The sequence below is a fragment of the Triplophysa dalaica genome, chromosome 23 (genome assembly GCF_015846415.1).
Source record: "Triplophysa dalaica isolate WHDGS20190420 chromosome 23, ASM1584641v1, whole genome shotgun sequence".
NCBI classification, from domain to species: Eukaryota; Metazoa; Chordata; class Actinopteri; order Cypriniformes; family Nemacheilidae; genus Triplophysa; species Triplophysa dalaica.
Genome location: NC_079564.1, coordinates 7,626,720 through 7,644,305, shown reverse-complemented (window position 1 = coordinate 7,644,305; position 17,586 = coordinate 7,626,720). Strand labels below are relative to the sequence as shown.

Here is a 17,586-nt window from a genome sequence, read left to right as displayed (position 1 = left end):
GATCGTTAAACAAACAACCTACGTGAATACACGCGTGCCAGTTCATTTATATGACATACATATCTGTGGCCGTGGTCGCGGTGCAGTTGTGTTATCGCGATAGTGGACTGAACCATTAATGTTGACTCGTTTAAAAGTATAAAAGTGGTGCGTTGACAAACACCATCTATTCTAAGTCACGTTTTACCGTTTATGATGTTTAGATGAATCATTTCTTTTGCTGAGCAAAAAGTTATCCTGGTTGTTTTTACATATTCCATTTGGTTTGGTCCATCCCACCCCGAGATTCTTCCAGAACCCAGCCGGCTGATCTGCGCGGCGAGGTGCACAGCTTCAGGGTTTATTTCTGGCAATTAAAGTCGTTTTTTCTCGCTGTGCATTTCATTGAGACAGAGATCCACAATGTCGGCACTGGGGACTCTCGCCTTCGATGAATATGGAAGGCCTTTTATTATCATTAAGGACCAGGACAAGAAATCTCGCCTGACTGGCGTGGAAGCTCTGAAGGTACAAAGCCAATATGCTAACGGGCTCTCTGCGCATTTTAACGGTGTATTAAATAACACGTATATCCTGCAACTGAACTTTGGATATTTTGATGGTTTAAATGAGCGTTTCTTACAATCTGAATTTGTGGTCTAATGTGAAATGAGTGGGTTCTGGTGTTTTATATTGAATCGCTGATGTGCCGCATGTCGGCTAGCGGATCGTCCATGTGCTTCCGCTGGAGACGGTTGAGTCATGATGATGCTAAATCACATAATACGAAAATCTAGAGAAAGAGTTATTACATGATACAGCTATTATTAAACCCTCTTTTATTTTGCTGAATGTGTATGAAGAACGGTTTTCAGTAGTTATAATCATGTCAAGAAGCTTTGTTGTTAGTGACACACCTTATGTGTGACAGTTCCACATAGAGAAGAGGGAATACTATGTCATTGACATCTGAATGTTTATACTCCTTATCAATAACTTTATAATTCATATTCATTTCAGTCACACATCATGGCAGCGAAGGCGGTCGCGAACACCCTGAAAACATCACTGGGGCCAAATGGTAAGTCTTCTATGCATAACTTACTGCATTTCTGATCCATTCTGTAACTACATTTATTTGATACAAATTATTAATGTTTCAGGACTGGATAAAATGATGGTTGATAAGGATGGCGAGGTGACTGTGACCAACGACGGTGCCACGATTCTCAGCATGATGGATGTGGATCACCAGATTGCCAAGCTCATGGTTGAGCTCTCCAAGTCTCAAGATGATGAAATTGGAGATGGAACCACTGGTGTTGTTGGTAGGTGCATTTACCTTAACCTGATCAGAATCTGTCTCTGATTTCATTTTAAAATGTGCATGTGCGCATTTACATATTTAATATTTTGATTTAAAAGAGCTTCGGGTACCAATAAAATGTCATTTTCTCATTCAACCCATTAAAAAAAAAAGTCAGAACATTTTATTTCACGGTGTTCTGTGCCAACTGTATAAATAAATACTCCATATAGATTTTGCCCTAATGAGTATTGATATCCCTGTAGTTTTGGCCGGAGCTCTTCTGGAGCAGGCTGAGCAACTGTTAGATAGAGGAATTCACCCCATCAGGATCGCTGACGGTTATGACCAGGCTGCAAAGATTGCCATTGAACAGCTCGACAAAGATAGTGATAGCTTCCCAGTGGATCCCAACAATACTGAGCCCCTTATTCAGACAGCCATGACCACGCTAGGATCAAAAGTGTAAGTGTAAAAGTTGTATTCTCATAAATAAAATGGACCAAATTGTGGGCATTATTATTAAATCATTCTCTGCTTTCATTCACAGGATCAACCGGTGTCATAGACAGATGGCAGAGATTGCTGTCAATGCCATCTTAACGGTGGCTGATATGGCAAGAAAAGATGTTGACTTTGAGCTAATCAAAGTGGAAGGAAAAGTTGGTGGTAAACTAGAGGACACTCAACTCATCAAAGGTGTGATTGTAGACAAAGAGTTTAGTCACCCTCAGATGCCCAAGGTATGTTTTATCTGTTAATAAAAAACTGAGACATTTATATTCCATATGCATTATAGGATTATTATGATCACATAAGTAAGGGCTTTGTTTTGTTTGCATTCACCCAGGTACTGAAAGACACAAAGATTGCCATCCTTACTTGCCCATTTGAGCCACCCAAGCCCAAAACTAAGCATAAGCTTGATGTAACTTCAGTGGAGGACTACAAAGCACTGCAGAAGTATGAGAAGGAGAAATTTGAGGAGATGATTCGACAGGTTTGTTATACTTTTTGCTAGTTTTACAACATGTACCCTTCAACAGTCCTTTTTATATATCTATATAATTTTATCTTTATAACATAATTACAGATCAAGGAGAATGGCGCCAATCTTGCTATTTGCCAGTGGGGTTTTGATGATGAGGCCAATCACCTACTCCTGCAGAATGAGCTTCCTGCTGTCCGCTGGGTCGGTGGACCTGAGATTGAGGTTTGGAAGAACTACAAATCTATCATTTTCACTGCAATACTCTACAAATTATCTTAATTGATTCTGTCGGTTGTCAGTTCTGATGACATGAACATACTAAAATGGGTTTTGTTGAAACATTTCAGCTCATTGCCATCGCCACCGGAGGACGTATTGTACCCAGATTCTCTGAGTTGACACCAGAAAAGTTAGGATCAGCTGGGCTGGTCAAGGAAATCTGTTTTGGGACCACTAAAGACAGAATGCTGGTCATCGAAGAGTGCAAGAACTCTAGAGCTGTGACCATCTTCATCCGTGGTGGGAACAAAATGGTAATGAAATTCATTCAGAATTATGACATTATATGGATGTTCTTTTTTGATATTACAATTGTCATTTTACCAGTTTCTTGACTTATTTTCCTATTCCTCTCATTGCAGATCATTGAGGAGGCAAAGAGAGCTCTTCATGATGCTCTGTGCGTCATCCGTAATCTTGTGCGTGATCACCGCATTGTTTATGGAGGTGGGGCTTCAGAGATTTCGTGTGCACTTGCTGTGAACCAGGCTGCTGATAAGGTACCATACTTCCGAGTTGATTTTAAGATACTCGGAGATGTTTCCATTAATCAAACCTATATTTATAATTCATTCCCTCAATTTGTTTGCAGTGCCCCTCTTTGGAACAGTATGCCATGAGAGCTTTTGCTGATGCTTTGGAGGTCATTCCTATGGCTTTAGCAGAGAACAGTGGTTTGAACCCCATTCAAACAATGACTGAGGTCAGAGCCCGACAAGTTAAGGAAATCAACCCGGCACTTGGAATTGACTGCCTAAACTTGGGAACAAATGGTATGGACTACTGGATTTTATATATATATATCAGTGGAGTTATATGGTATTTCAAAACAGTACTTAAACACAATGGAGAATGTATAAACGGCATGTAGTAGAGTTTGACCTGAGTAGTTATGCAAAGATATGTAGTCAACATTTTTGGTATATTTTATTTAGCGTTCATACACTTGTAGTATATGTAACGCTTTGTAGCATAGCGTAATAAGCTAGTAAATATAACACATTTAATTTGGTCTTCTTTGCAGACATGAAGCATCAACATGTAATTGAGACCCTAATTGGAAAGAAACAGCAGATTTCTTTGGCAACTCAAGTGGTCAAGATGATCCTAAAGATCGATGATATCAGGGGCCCTGGCGAACCTGAGGACTGAGCATTGTGTAGCTGTTGAAGTGAATGATCTCCAGCACTTCTGAAGGAATGTGTTACAACCTTCTTACAGTTATTTATCATTTAATACAGCCCTCTGTCAATGTAGTACTGAAGTGATCATTAAAATTTTGTTTTCAGATTTGAGTCTAGGATGGTTGTCACTTTCTATACTTTTGAGTTTAAAATGCTTGCACCCAACAACACATTAAGAACAGCATCAGTTTCATTACAATTTTATTATTGTTTTACATGTCAGATAGTTGGAATGGTCCGTCTGTTAATCCTATGAAGGTAACATGTACTTATTCAACCAGTTGATCATATCTGTCCTGGCTTCTTCGATGGAAGGTTTGTCATCTGGGTTAATGTCTTCCCTCTTGCGATGGACAAACCCATGTGTCTGATTGGGGAAGATTTTAACTTTGAAGTCAACATTGCACTTTTCCTTTAGCCTCGTCTCTAGCACAGTCACCTTTGTTCAAAGAAAAAACAGCAATAAACCGACTAACACGTGGCCTAATCTTCACATATATTCCTTCAATAGATTTATTATTACAATGATTATATACGTTATACAGGCACTGTATTCACTATTCAGTAAAGAACAGTGAAATCGAAAACTTTAATCAGGACAAGAAATCTAATGAAGTACAACGAATCACAGACGGTTTAGTAAAAATGCATCTTACCTGATCAAGAGGAATGACTGCATCCTTTTCCGCAAAGATAAAGAGGGTTGGACTTTTTAGATCAAACCTGTCTTCTCTCTCTCTAACAATACCTGGGTTGAAAGATAATATTAAGTTTGGAGTACAGACATTTTCCCCTTGTTTGACTGTTAAGGGGGAATAAAGCACATTACCATAGACAGACACTCCAGCTTTGATTTCCTGATATTGAAGAGCAATATAGTGGGTTGCAACTCCACCCCAGCAGAAACCCACAACACCTATATCCTCAGCACCACACTGCTCCTTCAGATACTTCATTACAACATCCACCTCCCTAACCAAATTACAAGAGGTTTGTTAGTTTTTTGTCTGCAACATATGGACAACACAAGTTAAAAGAACTATACTTTTTTATGTCTGTGGGTTTTTTGTCCTCTAGCCATTGCTGAAATGTTGACCAGTCATGAGATGGGCTCCACGGCTCTTTCCCAACAAAGAAATCTGGACATATCGCACTGCAATAGCAAAATAATCATAGCCACTTTCAAACTTAATATAGGTCAACAAATGTAATATAAATACACTTGAAACAAAGCAAATATTTACATGTATCCATTTGCAGAAAGCATGTCAGCCATATATCTCGTATTCGGAAGCTCCCATCCATAAATGTCTTGAATTACAATAATGGCCCTGTGTGACGTTGCAGGCTTGACAACATAGGCTTTAATGTGCTCAATTTGAATTTCCTCTCCAAGTCCCCCATATTCAATCGTATCCCCTAAATCGCACGGACAGGGCCTTGCTTCATTTGCCATCTATTAAAAAGGACATTTGTTACGTATAATACTTTCTGCTTGTCTATCTAGACTAGAGACATGGGTGAACGAGGATCATGTGATTCATTTGTGTAACGCCATTCAAACAGTAGAAAATGACGTGCTAATAGACGAAGATCCGCCAAAGTAGCACCTAATGCCAAATAACTTTTACAACGCATATTACATGTTATACTTATGAGATCTGCATTTTTAAAATCACTCACCCTCTCGCTGATTATTTATTTCGCTTTAAGCAAAAGTTAATCTGAAACACGATTTATGTGTTGTCTTCACTTCAGCCAAACGCAGTCTGCAGAAAAGAGTTTGACCCTTTTAGCCACGCCCACCGCTGAAAAATCAGTGCAGCATTATCGCTGCATTTTGTTGATTTTGTCATGATGAGTTGGCAAATAATTTCAGACAAAATTATATGAAATTAAAGTTGAGTGCAGATATTATAACGTGCTATCTATGCATACAAAAGTCTGGGTTACGTTAACTCTTTGAAACCCAAAAGCTCTCAGAATCGAACCCCGGTTCTCTCTTTATGTTAAATTATTTTGCATAAATTGTGCATATGGGAGTTCTCAAATATTATGAAATGTTTTTAAGTGAAGATTCCAGGTTAAAATAAAAGGTTGTAGCTCTTGAGCTAGCAAAGATAAACGGAGACAGTTCTGCGTTAACAACAACAAAGCGTTTATTGCAACATTTTTACAACAGAACCACGACTCCATAACATTTAAGCAGAGCCGTTGTAAAAAACAGAGTTGCGACACACTTTGATCTCGTCGCCGCGTGGTCATGTGGTTTATGGAGCTCTCAATAGTTCTACACTGTCAGTCTGTTGGAATGGGTTTAAGCGGGAGAGACAGTGGAAGCATCTGTATTTGCAACAAATTTCACTAAATACCTACACAATATATGAACTGATTAGTAGGTTGATCAAGTTTATAATAGCATTTTGTCTGATGAGTGTTAGAGAGACAGTATTAATCAGTGGGGGTTTAATTTTACTAGGAAGGATGCATAATGTACAATACAATAACAGATTTTTTTGCAACACAAGACCAGTGTTGGGTGTAACTAGTTACTAAGTAATTCGTTACTGTAATTTAATTACTTTTCCCTTGAAAAAGTAAAGTAAGGAATTACTCTTATGTTTTCTGTAATTTAATTACAGTTACTTTTGATGTAATTAAACGAAATACTTTGTGAAATATATGCGTGTGCAATAGTGTAATTGACATTAAAATTCAAAGTCTTATTTTAAAATCTGTCCTTTAATGTATAATTCTCACATTTGTAATACTTTGGATAATAATATTATTTATTTGAATGAATTAAATAAGCAGTTTCATGTCTATCCTTGAATCACTTAACTAATCAAGGTTGATGTAGTAGAATATAGAAAGTAATAAGTAATGAGTAACTAAATACTTTTTGGACAGAGTAATTTGGACAGTAATCTAATTACACTATTGAATATGTAATGAGTAACTAGTAATTAATTACTTTTTCAGAGTAACTTACCCAACACTGCACAAGACATACAGTAGACAGTTCTTGGATAGATTTGAGCTGTTTTTTGAAAGTTGTGAAGGATACTGTAGTTCCGGTGGAGGCTGGCAGTTCATTCCACCACAGGGGAACCAAATGAGAAGTTTTTGCAAGCGATTTGGTGCCTTGCTGTGATGAAACAACCAGGCGTCCGTTAGACCGAAGATGACGGGATGTAGTCCTGGAGTAGTGAGTTAAGTTAAAGGGGCGAATTTGCTGTTATCGTTCTGAAGGCCAGTGTCAGTGATTTCCTGTAGCTCTGTGGTAAGAGCATTGCGTATTTATGCATGTAATTAGCCAAGAGCAGCATAAGTAATCAATAACTAGTATATTGAATGGTACAAGTTGATATGGCGTTATATCTGTGTATAACTATAATAACTATGAATCAGAACATGCTTTATTTGCTTATGTTCACAGACGCGCAAGCACAGGAAATATATATAAAAAAAACTCATAGCATAAAATCACATAAGATGTAAGAGGAAAGTTAATAACAGACATGCATAGTTAGAACAGCATATTAAAACTGTACATACTGTGTATTTTACAAACAAACATAATTTAAAATGTCCTGCCAAAGTGATAATGAGAATAGTAAGGAGAAGGAGTGATGAGGGTTCTTCATGAAGTCCACTATCATCTCAAGGGGTATTCAGCTCTGCCTTGTTATAACCAGAGGTGGGTAGAGTTGCCCAAAATTGTACTCAAGTAAAAGTACTGTTACTTCAGAATAATTTGACTCAAGTAAAAGTAAAAAGTAGTCATCCAAATAATTACTTGAGTAAGAGTAAAAAAGTGCTTGGTTAAAAAACTACTCAAGTACTGAGTAACTGTTGAGTAACGTCTGATTTATTTTTTAACAAGCATTCAATCAGACAGACACAAATACAGTGTGTGTGTGTGTGTGTGTGTGTGAGAGAGAGAGAGAGAGAGAGAGAGAGAGAGTGTGTGTGTGTGTTTGTGACAAAAAATGCAGAAACAAACAACTTCACAAAAGAATTACTCAGTGATGTCACTATTAAGCTTCAACAGTAGTTGGTTCTCAAGGTTCTTGCTGTGAAGCTGTGATCGTTTTTCAGTGAACAGGAGTCCTTAATGACTGAAAAGTCTAAATTAAATTAAAATAACAATTAATTTGAAAGTTAATTTGCTACATTTCAGATTAATATATTTGTTTTCCTTAAAATTTTATTTAACAGTAACTTCAACACTTTGCAGTTTGAATGATGTCCTGCATAAACAAAATGATGGAAAATGTTTATGTTTCCACTGTTCGATCTTGCCCACGCCTCATACACACACACTCACTCACACACACACACACACAGATATAAGTAAACACTTTGTGACTTTTCGATAGCGCCCACGTCATTCTCTCTCTCTCTCACACAACATACTAAAGCATTGCAATGCAAACGCAGCCCGCTTCAGAGCTAAAGCGGGACTACAGATTAAGTGTCCCTAAAGAACCCACGTATCTAACAGTAGTTCTGCATTATATTAATTAATTTGCACGCGAGTTTTATTTATTTTTATACCGTGTAAGTTATTTTCTGTGTAAGTTAAATGTATGCACCGAACCGTGACGCCCATACCATTTCGGTTCAATGCAAATACATGTACCGTTCCACACATAATATATATAGGAAATGTTTAAAACATATGTTACCTAAAAGACAAACATTCGTCGATCCACAGCAAAAAAAAAAACGATTTTAGAACACAAACCGCTACATGTTTCCTCAAGTTAGATGTTGAGTTTTTGAATGCTTAAATGTCCGTTTGTTTTGGGAGACACAGAAGACACCGCATAATGTAGCTGCTGTTTCGCACTTTTATTAAAGTAAACATGCTTTCAATATGAGGACAGGGGTGTTCCTCCTCGGCTGTGTCTGCATTGCCGATGGTTGATTGTGACATTTTAGTTTTGCTACGACTGTAAACTAACCCGTCCCGCCGAACACCGCTGAGATTGAGTATGGTCACGTGACGAGACTGCGCAACTACGTTTGATTGGTGAAACAAAGTCACATGGTAGAGCCTTTGGCAGAAGTCTCACTCTCTGTCAAAATAAAACAATGACGCGTAGAATTTTAAAGAGGTCAAAAGGAAAGTAACGAGCTTATTGTAGCCTAATGTAGCGGAGTAAGAGTACAGTTTCTTCTTCACAAATCTACTCAAGTAAAAGTAAAAAGTATAGTGATTTAAAACTACTCCTAGAAGTATAATTTTTTCAAAAACTTACTCAAGTAAATGTAACGGAGTAAATGTAACTCGTTACTACCCACCTCTGGTTATAACTGCACAAAACAGCCAGCAGAGAAAGCTTTTTTCTGTACACGTATCAACATTAAAGAGAACAATGTTTAACACTATATTACAACAACAACTTTACTCACTTTCCGAAAAGTACGGCATTTGTTGGCCGAAAACGTGAAATATCCGATTTCTCATAGGCTCCGCTGGGATTCGAACCCAGGATCTCCTGTTTACTAGACAGGCGCTTTAACCAACTAAGCCACGGCGCCGTGTGTTAGCACGGCATAACACGGACGTTTTATTGGAAACGGAAATCAATACATCCTAGTCTAGAATATACTTTATTGCGAAATAGTGTTACCGCATCGCCATCAAAATCATTATAAGAAAGTATATTATTCCCCAAGGGGATAGAATAACTTTCCCCTCACAAACTGAGTTTCGATAATGACTCTAACGTTAGACATCTTGACGGTTTAACTTACTTACAACTGCCAACATCTCTAAAATAAATAAATAAATGTCATTTGTTATGAGAATACAAATCAATTTTTTCTTCAACTCATTAAGAATGATCTCTACGCAGAACATTATTAAGATGGCCTCACTAAAAACTATAAAGTTCAATGGAGACATTATGATTCACTTGTTGTTCAAGTCATTGCCAAGGAATTAACTATGGAAAAGATTCATAATTCTTGAAACCTTCCTTGTATCAACATGAAGTTAATTATAACAAACTAGAAAAAGGTGACACAACAAAGACACTGTGATCAGATGAAATGTGACAAACAGCAGCCTCCCCTACAGAGTAAACATTTGGTGTTTTAAGGGAATGTATGACAGTAAGCCGTGATGATTTTTGTTCTGTTGACATATAGCATGGCCCAATGTTGAACTGTTTAAAAAAACTGATTTAAAAACAGCTATTAACTTTAAGAATGTCAAAATATTGTTTAGCGTGGAACATTGAAGCAGTTTTTCTCAGACTACTACAATGTGATATTTATCATCTGATTCGGTCATTTTAATAGTGCTTCCGTCATAAAACAATAAACCAAAACATGTTCCTTTAAAGACCAACAATACCTACAAGAATGAACACAATTTTGCTGTGTTGCTATTCTTTCAGATATGGTGACACACAAGCTGAAGAGCAGGGATGGCAGTGCAGGTCCTGGCCCTGGATCCTCTTAAAGGCATAAACCCACAGGAATAGATGAATATCCAAAGATGAAAGTGGCTCAAATAATATTAAATCCAACACAGGAGCACAACATGTTACAACAAAATGCTGCTTGTAGTAAATTATGAAAACTAAGAGCTGGACAGTATGAACATTTATTTTTGGAAATTAGTTACAAAGTCTCCAAATACCAGTGAGCCATCAGATATTGATAAACATGTTAGCAATCTGATTATTCTCCTCTCAATAACAAGTTACAGGGCTATGATTAATTATTATAGTGGAATAATTGTCTGTTATTCTGCTAAAGAATAACAGGGCAAGATTAAAATCTACTGCAGAGACATTTTGTGCATCTTCATTATTACAACTTGACCCCCACCGACCACAGTTTGGCATCAATATGTACATGACATTAGCATGGATTCTGGAGACAAAAGGGTGACTTACAAGACGGATACATAAGGTCATAAAGTTAGTGTTTGAGGAAGATCAAACCAACTAGAAAATCTGTAGTAACAAAGGGTAGAAAGTAGAAAGACAATATAGTTCACCCAAAAATTAAAATTCAGTCATTGTTTTCCAAACGTGTATAACATTTGCTGTTCTACTGAACACAAAAGAAGATGTTTTAAAGAATGTTGGAAATGTTCTGGGTCACCATTGACTTTAAACTTTATATAAGTTTTTTCCTACAGTAGTCAATAGTTACCCCAGAACTGTTTCGTTAAAAACATTCTTTCAAGTATGTCAATATTTTTAACATATTTATACAAGTTTGGAACAACTTGAGGGAGAGACTGATTTTTAATGTTTGGCTAACCTATACTTTTTTTCAACTGATATTAATACGAAGAGGAAAAAGCCTCATAGAACTGCTGTTAGACATTAAACAGACAATGCATATGTGCTTTAGCCCTTTTGCTTGTGAAACAAAATGAGAGCGAGACACACACACACACACACACACACAAGCAGCTCATTATATTATACTGAATGGATCAAGGCAAGGCTCTGCCATTTTAATAAATAAATATTAAATAAGCAAAAGCACAACCAATAAATGTAGGAGAACCACATGTCCCCAAATCTCTGCCCTCCTCATTCTGACTCTGCAGTCAACTGCGGAGGACCGGTGTTATTGTAGAGCAGTAACATACGCCCTTATTTGAGTGCAATGCTTGTCAACATTCGTTACGATTATGTTACAATCGTAGTCATTATCATCACCACTACAACATCACTAGTATCAGCACAAATGCATTCTTAGATTTGTAAACGTTAAAGAAAAAGGCAGGGAGGTTTAAAGGGATAATTCATCCAAAAATGAAAAATCTGTCATAATTTACGCACCCTCAGGTTGTTTCAAACCGGAATACATTTCTTTGTTCCAATGAACAGAGAATGATATTTGGAAGAATGTTTTGTGACATCGTCGACTACCATTGTAGGAAAAAATATATTGTATTTTTCGTTCTGTTGAACACATAATGAGATATTGTGAAGAATTTAGGAAAACAAGGAGTTCTCGGGCACCTTTGACTACCATTTAATTCTTCCTACTATGGTAGGCATTCATAACCCGGAACTGCAAATGACTAACATTCCTCCAAATATCTTTCTTTGTGCTCATCTGAAGAAAGTAGTTTATACAGGTATGTAATGACATTTCAGAAATTTCATTTTTGGAGGAACAATGCCTTTAAATATCTTTTTTCATGAATTGTGCAACCTCTACTTCATTTGTTTTTATCTAATTGCTTCTAGATGCAGCGGACTATTTAGATTTCTGTCATGGAATACATACATACTGTATGCATAAACATGATTTCCCCTAAAACACTAGAATGAAGGAATAGAGTGAAGCATCACAGAAGACAATGTAGTGAAACATGAGGAATATATTATGTGCTCTACAGGATAATGCTTACAGTGCAGTCAAACGTATGACCAAAACAAGGTTGGAATATGACCCAGTAACAAACTTTCCTTTCTACAATGAAACCCTAAAAAGACTTTTTTCTTAAATAAGCACTGGCCTACAGTTTAAAAGCTTCAACAGTATTAGTATTACTTATCACACCTGTAAACGTTTTCTCCTAAACAGTCCAGAAATAACTAAAACAGCCTCAGCTGCAGCGTCTCACGTGTTCCAGAACATATTCTGGGAAGTGCAAACTACACACTTGTAGCCCGTCCAGTTTGCAAGGCATTCTGGGATACTCATCCTCTTTCCACTTATTCTCCTCGGGGTCAAAAGTGAGGATAGAGTCGCTGTAATGACCGTTGTAACAAAGTCCTCCGAGCACCATGATCTGTTTGTCCAACACTGCCACTCCGTGCCCACTACGCCCGATGGGCATAGAGGCGAGAATAGTCCACTCGTCTGTCTCAGGGTCGTACACCTCCGTTGAAGGACAGCCCTGGGACTCGAATGAAGCGCGCAATATCACGCACACCCCACCAAACACATACAACTTCCCATTGTGGGAGATCATCTTATGGAAGCAACGTGCATAGTTCATCTTTGACTTGTTCTCCCAACAGCTGGTGAGAATGGGCGTGCGACGTGTGCGATGTTCGGATGTTCCTTCCCGACCTGGATCGAAGACGCATACTTGTTTTGAGGTGGAAGAGGAGGTGATACCACCGGTGATATACAGCTTTCTGTTAAGCACCGTGCCTTCGTGCCCATACTTGTTTACGGGGTATGGGTCCACAAACTCCCACTTGTCCTCAACAATGTCATAACGCTCCGTCGAATAGAACGTCTCGTCTCTAGTGCGGCCTGCGACGGCATAAATATACTTGCCGATGACGCCGACAGCGAATTCCGATCTCGGCACGGACATGTCTGCCATACGCAACCAAGAGTTCTGTCTTGGATCATAACGGTAAACTTTGGAGGAAGCATGGAACTCTCCATCCGGACCCAACTCTTCGCCACCCAACAGGAAAGCAAAATCGTTGACGATGGCCAAGCAGTCGGGACGGAGCGGGACTTGTGGGCCTTCCAGTTCCCACCACACCTTTGGGCGATGCAGGAGGAGGATCTTACTGTTGACCATACTGTGGCCAATCATTCCACGAAATACCGCTGTCTGCTGTCGCACTGATCTGATGCGGTTGGACTTGGAATCAGCCAAAGGCTGTTCGTTCACCTGATGGATGTAGCTGAGCGCCTGGTCAACTTCCAGTCTCAGTTGGCGGGAATAACGGTAGAACTCTGATGTCTTGACCTACATTAAGAAGAAGGAAATAACATATTTGTTAACATATTGCTAACAACAATAAACAAAACTCGCAAAAAACGAACAAAACAATTTGTTTCATTTTTGTTCAGCAAGGATTGTTACCTTTTCAAAGATGTTAGCGGGAGTCATGAGGCAAAAGCGAAGGTTCTGCACCACAGCATCCGTATGCCTCCAACGTCGCCGGTCATGTCTCAACCAGGCTTGCACTGCCTCGTACAGCTCAATTTCCGGAAACCTACTCAGCTGGTCGCTATCCAGGTACGCCATCAATTTCTCTAAACTCAGGTAAGAGAGGAAGTCCGGTCGTGCCATCAGAGGCACAAAGTTCTCCAGCAGAAAAGCATCCAGCTGCTCCTGCACCCCCTCTACGCCAACGCTGAAGTCTTCCAGCAAGCGCATGACCTCGGCGCAATTCTCCAAACAGATCTTGGCCAGCAAGAAGGAGCAGCAGAACTCTACAGCCTCCGTAAGTTGCACGTACATGGCAGCCTGCAGAATCTCCTGCACCGTCACCATGCTCAACTCCAAAGAACCGTAGTACATGAAACGAAGGACATGACCGAACCCAGCTGCCGTCAACCCCTTCATGTGAATCTTATCCTGGTCACGTTCCCTCATGTCAGCAGTGAACATGACCCGGAAGTAGTCGCTTTGTGTTGCTAACAGGGCCTTGTGGGCCTGGAAGTGGTGTTCCTCGATGAGCAGCGTGACATCGAGCAACAGCCGCTCCTCGTATAAGGCTCGGAAGCCTGAGGACACGCTTCCATCGTGCACTTGGGAAAGGTACACCTCCACATCCCCTGCCATTAGGCACCTGCAGAGAGACAGACGCTCTCATTAATAACAGGTCAATAAATTCCAACCGGTCATTTCTGCAAGGTTGGGAAGACGGCTAAATATGGGCATTTACCATCATCTCAGGTATATGTGGTAAATAAGATCGATTTGTCTCGTGTCACAGAGCTCCTAACAAGGAAACTGATTCTTATCAATCAACAAGATGGAGAAGAATATGACACAAATCTTTCAATTAATGTCCAGAACAGCAAGTCTTTGATTAAGCCTCTGGAAGGACTTCAAGAACTTTCACACCTCAGCAATTCGTATTCTGATGCTGAAAGGCAAACTCTCCACCACACACAACCCCTTCTAATGCACACAGCACAGCACACTCACCTCTGATTGGCCACGGGCATGTCACAGGGGGGTGTCCGAGCCAATCAGAGGACAGTACCTCTTGTGTCCGTAGGAAATTTAATTCTGAAGATATTCACCTAAATGACAAATTGAACAAGCCCTGATCATTAAAATAATGTGAAAATTAACAACAGACTGACATTGTACAGATGCTTGAACGAATAAATGTGCCATTTTGTTAATGATGTTTGAATTTTATTTACATCAATGAAGTCGGTAAAAGAAGGACCAACTGTATTTATGTACACAGCAGAGGAGTATTTTATAGTTTAACAATATTTTTTATATTAATCACATGATGAAGTACACCCAGACACTGTACCCTTTACAGGTTGTGTGACTTTGGGGAAAAAATAAGTGTGATGATGACTATTGCTTAAGTTATGTTACCTTTTAGAGGCCTCCTGGCCAACAGTCGGCTTCACTGCACTGAAGCGACGTTCACATTTCCTCTGCTTGAACTTTCCCTGCTCTACAAACAGGTGACATCCACATGTTGGTAAAAATTCAATATAATGCATCAAATGCTACATCAGAAAAGACTAAGCAACATCTGATTTGTTGTTTGAAAGAATAGAGGCAACCAAAGCAGATACTTTTAAGATTATATTCTTAGATTATTTTTCCATTTTAACTGTCTGTCCAATTTGTTTTTGTCTTACTGTTGAACCGTACATAGAAATATGTTAAACCATAATTAAAAACTGGTTGTCAAAATAGTTTACTTACAATTAGACCTTCCAATGAGCTTTGAGTTTTATATACATTTCTGTATTATATTAAAGGGATAGTTCAGCCAAAAACTCCAATTTGCCATTTATTTACTAACCCTCAGGCCTTCCGAGATATAGGTGAAATTTTTCTTGAGTGGAACCATGAAGAAGATTGTTTGGTAAATCCGCAGCCCTCTCTGCTTCATATAATGGGAGTCTATGGGGTCCACCTGTCTAAGAGTTCCTAAAGCAAATAATTCCAAAAAGTGGCTTCTGGCGACATGTTGACGTTTCGTGAAGCAAATCGTTTGATATTTTTATAAAACTGAATGTCATTTTTAATAATATTAGCCATAATGTACAGTATGGCTTATATTATTAAAATTGACGTTCAAATTTATGAAAATATCGAGCGAGTCACTTCACGAAACGTCAACATGTTGCCAGGAGCCGCTTTTTGAAATTTCGTGCTTTAGGAACTCTTAGACAGGTGGACCCCATAGACTCCCATTATATGAAGCAGAGAGGGCAGCAGATTTTCCAAACAATACTTTTTATGGTTCTGCTCAATAATAAATAAATAAATGGCAAATTTGACTTTAGGGCTCAACTATCCCTTTATTGTACCATTTTGATAGATTGTCAGTCTTCTCTTTGACGACTACACACTTGTTGTTTGATTTTCTAGGAAATGTCCTGTCGATAGAATTTGTATTATTTGTAATAGCGGTTTGTTCAAAATGCAAAAACAGTAGGATACCGCTTTACATTGAACTCAATGTTGCTTTCTTTCCATCATTGTAGCTATAGATGACCTTGTTTAGCTATTCACTAAATATACAACATTTCACACGTCAGAGAAATCCATCAATGTTGAAAAAACAGCAAATGCTGGGTTAAGTATGTTTTGATGCTGGTTTGACCAGCTTAAACCAGCAATGGACCAGCCTCCACATGACCATCTTAAACTACTAAAACCAGCATCATACCAAACCAGCATATGCTGTTTTTTTCAACAGGGGTGGGCTACAGATTGACAGTCAAGACCATATTTGTAGAGTTGTCATTATTTGAATGCTTGTTTCATAAATAATTTAGTTTTTTTTTATAAATTAACATAGACAGCTTGCGTTTGCGAACGTCACAAGATCGCATATTAAGCATAAAAATGCTTTCTAGGTAGGCAGCTCACTAAGTTTTAGGGCACAGCCAATAATTAACACTGATTCGTCTCACTGCATGTCAACCCAGAAAGAATAAAATGATATGTTGTGTTTTGAGTTACAATACATACAAATTAGTGGTATATTAAGAAAAACAATGTTTTATGTGAAATAAAATGATTATAGCAGTGTATCACCTCGGCGATGCGACTCCACGCAACCCCGCTTCGACCAGGGAGCCCGAGGTCCTTCGGACATGGAGTGCTACAGTCAGACAAGGATCAGGTAAATTAAATATAAAATGTCATTATAGACGGCAAAACGCTGCCCACAAGCGTCTTTCAGTGGCAATAAACCTGTGTTATTTAAACGGAATAGCTAAATGTTGTTTATCCATAGCCTCTCCAGCAATCGTAGACGCCATATTATTGTCTGCACTGACGTCATTTCCCGTGAAATTTTCGTTCGAACGGAAATGTAATAGTTTTTATACATTATTTATTTTTACACACCTCTGAAGGCCACACTTGTGTATTTTAATATTATTTTAATAATTCCTATATATGATTACAAAACAGGCTGCAAAAAGTCAGAGTGCCAGGAAAATAAATGTTGACAACATTTTCATGGGAAGTTTAAACGAAATAGCGGTTAAATCTATATAATATCTTGGTGCATCGCCAAAGATTTGACTGACATTTATTATGAATTCAGTTATGCTTTATGTACAAACTCTACGTGAAACCGTGGGATCAAAAGTAGTGCCCTAGGCAGGGGGAAATGCTGAGATTGAACTTTTTTTAAGTAAGCTATTTACGTTATACATTAGATTTTTGTGTGTTTTTAATGTTATTTGGTTTATTAGTGTTTGACATTATTTAATTACATTTTTATAATTACTAATAACAAGTATTGATGTAAACATTTAATACAAAATGATACTTTTAGACTGATGACATGTTTTTAAAATAGTTAAGATCGGTTGGGTGTTTTGATCACTTCAAACCAAACAACTCTGGCTCCAATTGACTTCCATTGCCAAATCGTCATTTG

General features: G+C 38.4%; 2 protein-coding genes and 1 non-coding gene across 3 annotated transcripts; 1 reads left to right on the top strand and 2 right to left on the bottom strand.

Annotated features, from left to right (window-relative positions):
• The first annotated feature begins 272 nt into the window (after positions 1–272).
• On the top strand, positions 273–3,850 carry cct5 (chaperonin containing TCP1, subunit 5 (epsilon)). The gene is made up of 11 exons (XM_056738213.1): positions 273–507; positions 1,000–1,060; positions 1,143–1,307; positions 1,552–1,750; positions 1,836–2,028; positions 2,136–2,285; positions 2,379–2,498; positions 2,624–2,809; positions 2,918–3,055; positions 3,148–3,328; positions 3,580–3,850. The coding sequence occupies exons 1-11, from the start codon at positions 403–405 to the stop codon at positions 3,705–3,707; spliced, it is 1,626 nt and encodes a 541-aa protein (XP_056594191.1). The 5' UTR covers positions 273–402; the 3' UTR covers positions 3,708–3,850.
• A 73-nt stretch (positions 3,851–3,923) lies between these two features.
• Positions 3,924–16,960, bottom strand: LOC130413193 (kelch-like protein 15). The gene is made up of 9 exons (XM_056738214.1): positions 16,731–16,960; positions 15,048–15,129; positions 13,563–14,274; positions 12,354–13,445; positions 4,984–5,195; positions 4,785–4,892; positions 4,569–4,711; positions 4,396–4,487; positions 3,924–4,178 (listed from the first exon to the last, which is right to left on the bottom strand). The coding sequence occupies exons 1-9, from the start codon at positions 16,789–16,791 to the stop codon at positions 3,990–3,992; spliced, it is 2,691 nt and encodes an 896-aa protein (XP_056594192.1). The 5' UTR covers positions 16,792–16,960; the 3' UTR covers positions 3,924–3,989.
• Positions 9,216–9,289, bottom strand: trnat-agu (transfer RNA threonine (anticodon AGU)). Its single transcript has one exon. It is a non-coding gene; the product is annotated as a tRNA-Thr (tRNA).
• Positions 16,961–17,586: the final 626 nt, after the last annotated feature.

Coding starts and splice junctions, on each gene's coding strand:
- cct5 (XM_056738213.1), top strand. CDS start 403: ATGTCGGCACTGGGGACTCTCGCCTTCGATGAATATGGAAGGCCTTTT. Junction 1,751..1,835: donor ACCACGCTAGGATCAAAAGT/GTAAGTGTAAAA, acceptor TTTCATTCACAG/GATCAACCGGTGTCATAGAC. Junction 3,329..3,579: donor CCTAAACTTGGGAACAAATG/GTATGGACTACT, acceptor TCTTCTTTGCAG/ACATGAAGCATCAACATGTA.
- LOC130413193 (XM_056738214.1), bottom strand. CDS start 16,791: ATGTCCGAAGGACCTCGGGCTCCCTGGTCGAAGCGGGGTTGCGTGGAG. Junction 14,275..15,047: donor GGCCAGGAGGCCTCTAAAAG/GTAACATAACTT, acceptor GTCTCTCTGCAG/GTGCCTAATGGCAGGGGATG. Junction 5,196..12,353: donor CAGAATATGTTCTGGAACAC/GTGAGACGCTGC, acceptor CCTTTTTAATAG/ATGGCAAATGAAGCAAGGCC.